Raw genomic sequence first — 2,483 nt, 5'->3', positions numbered from 1 at the left:
ATATGGTAGCTGCCAACGAAAACATCTGACTTTATTTTTCTCAATCTTGATGGCAGAATTTGTAAAGTAGACCAAAGTAACATGTTATAATACAAGAAATATAAAGTTGATAAATGCCATCATGGTATTATCGATCCATCTATGATTATAATTTCTAGATTCACACCTTGCCATCTTTCTCATTATTTTGCTATTACCATTTTATCGTTATCGTCATCTACACCCACATACTCATACACTTTGTTGATTATTTCTAGTGTAGAATCAATCTTCTAATCATCATTATTATTCCATTTGTTTATTCATTTTTATTTACTTATTGTATATTATTATTATTTTTTGAAAGGGCCTCCTCCTAGGGCCCTCTGGGAGAGGGGTCCAGGGCCCGCGGTGTCCCACTATAAATCTTGGACCAAGGTCTGCGAGGCAGGTCGCTGCTGCACTCGGGCCTCGCCAGGCGTGCATCACGCAGATGTCACTGGGGTGAAGAGTTCAAACATGCTAGTTGATAAGGATTTCTAAATTGATATCATTTGTTTATATATATATATTTTTTTGTATAAACATAATAACAGGAAATCTGTTATTTTACATTTCATATTCAATTAATTTATGAATGGATAAAAAGTGTTTCATCTATTGTTGGGTGATAATATTTTTCTTTAAAGATTTATATCAAATTATGACATGGTCACATGCCATTGACTTTGCAAGAGTAAAGCGCGACTCTTCTTGAAGCCCTAGGCCTGAGCGGCTGGTTTGGTCTGCTGTCCTGGGGCGGGTCTTCGTGGTCGGGGGGCGGGCTTCAGAAGCTCCGATTTGGGAGGAAGCTGAGCTGTTTTGTCCGATGGAAGCTCCGCTGGCAGGGTCTGCGCGGGCTGAAAGCCTGGCGGAGGCGTGGGCTGCACCTGCGGGAAAGGTGGTCGGGGGGCGGGCTTGGTAAGGTCCCCAGGAGGCGGTCTGGGCTGGACCTGAGGGCCCGTTGGAAGGGGGGCGAAGCCATCGTCGTCTTCGGTCTCCTGAGGGCGAGAGGCCGGCTTGGTGAGCTCTGACTTGGGAGGCAAGGGGGCGCTCTTCTCCTCCGTCAGGTCAGCTGGGAGCGTCTGAGGGCGAGCTGGAAGCACAGCAGGCAGGGTCTGGACACCCTGCGGAAGGGCAGCTGGAAGGGGCTGAGGCTTGGTGAGCTGAGATTTTGGCGGCAGGGGCGCGGACTTGTCCTCCGGGAGTGTGGCCGGCAGGGTCTCGGGGATCACCGGCAGGATTCCCGGGAGGACGACGGGCGTCCCGGGCAGGGGCGCGGGGAGCGTCTGGGGTTGCTGGGGCAGAGGGCCAGGCAGGGGTTTGGGGCGACCAACACCTGTGCCAGGAATGCCTCCTGGGCGAGTGGGTCTGTTGAACTGCGCCGTCTTCTGGTCTCCGTCGCCGCCTGAAGTTAGAGGTTTTATCTTGCAGTTTGCATTGGCCCCGAATCATTGCGCCCCTCATAGCGCATTTCTCCTATATTACTTTATTCGCATTTGCATTGGTTATTATACCATGAATGTGTGATGTCCATGTTTTGCATGCATTGAATATTTGTAAAGAACATTGAACATTTATATAAACTTATTGATGAAAATGTGAAATGAGTGGAAGGCACGATGTTAGTAATGGTAACTTCTGGACAAGTAAGAAAAAAAGCACGAGTTACGACTGGCAGATCATAACAAGGCAAGCGACACCACCTGCGTACCTTGCGGGAGAGTCCCGGGGAGCGGCCGCGGTCTCCCCGGCCGAGGGAAAGGCCTCAGCAGCTCGCTCTTCGGCGGCAGTTGCGCGGACTTGTCTTGCGAAAGGTTCTCCGGCAGCGTTTGGGCGGGGACGTAGCCTGGAGGCGGTGTCGGCTGCGTCTGCGGGCGTGGTTGGTTGGCGGATCGCACGTACCGGCTGAAGACTGGAGGTCGAGGGTCCACCTGCGGCCGCTGGAAGCTCGGGGGTCGTGGGTCTACTTGCGGCCGCTGGAAGGAGGGTACGCCGCCGAAGGTCTGGACGCCTGGAACCCCATGATTGGTGGGGCGTCCAGCCACAAAGCTGCCGAGGTCTCTGTCGGCAGAGGCGGCGCACACGCCTGGATAAAAAGCAGAATTAAATTGTACACTATGTATGAAAGAATTGCCCTAAGACGTGGCACAGAACGAACCGACGAAATGACATACGTCAGGTCTTCAGTCGAGAGCAGTGTTGTCCTCCTTCACTTGAAAACAACTCATAATTCATATATTTCAGGACAGTGCTGAACGAAATGTGATATCAGCTTTTGAACTGAGCAATTAAGAATGCTTACCAAGCAAGACAAGAGCTATCCCTTTCAACAGCATCTCACAAAGTCCAATAGCTTATTTCGCCGTCTTCAGTAGATGAAGCTGCGGTTGCAACTGCGTCCTCTTCCATTACTATCTGCTCTTTATACAGTTGAGGGCCCCTCCCTCCGCCCCCTCACCCCT

At 50.9% G+C, this 2,483-nt stretch overlaps 1 protein-coding gene across 1 annotated transcript; it reads right to left on the bottom strand.

The window, feature by feature from the left end:
- Positions 1-531: 531 nt before the first annotated feature.
- Positions 532-2,424, bottom strand: LOC113799905 (proline-rich protein HaeIII subfamily 1). Its single transcript, XM_027350609.2, has 3 exons — positions 2,324-2,424; positions 1,733-2,107; positions 532-1,426 (listed from the first exon to the last, which is right to left on the bottom strand). Exons 1-3 carry the CDS (start codon positions 2,355-2,357, stop codon positions 741-743), a joined length of 1,095 nt encoding a protein of 364 aa, XP_027206410.1. The 5' UTR covers positions 2,358-2,424; the 3' UTR covers positions 532-740.
- Positions 2,425-2,483: the final 59 nt, after the last annotated feature.

Source organism: Penaeus vannamei, chromosome 28 (genome assembly GCF_042767895.1).
Source record: "Penaeus vannamei isolate JL-2024 chromosome 28, ASM4276789v1, whole genome shotgun sequence".
Lineage (NCBI taxonomy): Eukaryota > Metazoa > Arthropoda > Malacostraca > Decapoda > Penaeidae > Penaeus > Penaeus vannamei.
The sequence above is the reverse complement of the archived record's forward strand: the minus strand, read 5'-3'. Positions and strand labels throughout refer to the sequence as shown.

Bases quoted from the DNA above. Each gene is read 5' to 3' on its own strand.
- LOC113799905 (XM_027350609.2), bottom strand. From the start codon at position 2,357: ATGCTGTTGAAAGGGATAGCTCTTGTCTTGCTTG. The intron at 2,108-2,323 runs GTAAGCATTCTT...CTTTTTATCCAG, and splicing joins GATAGCTCTTGTCTTGCTTG to GCGTGTGCGCCGCCTCTGCC. The intron at 1,427-1,732 runs GTACGCAGGTGG...CTCTAACTTCAG, and splicing joins CCCCGGGACTCTCCCGCAAG to GCGGCGACGGAGACCAGAAG.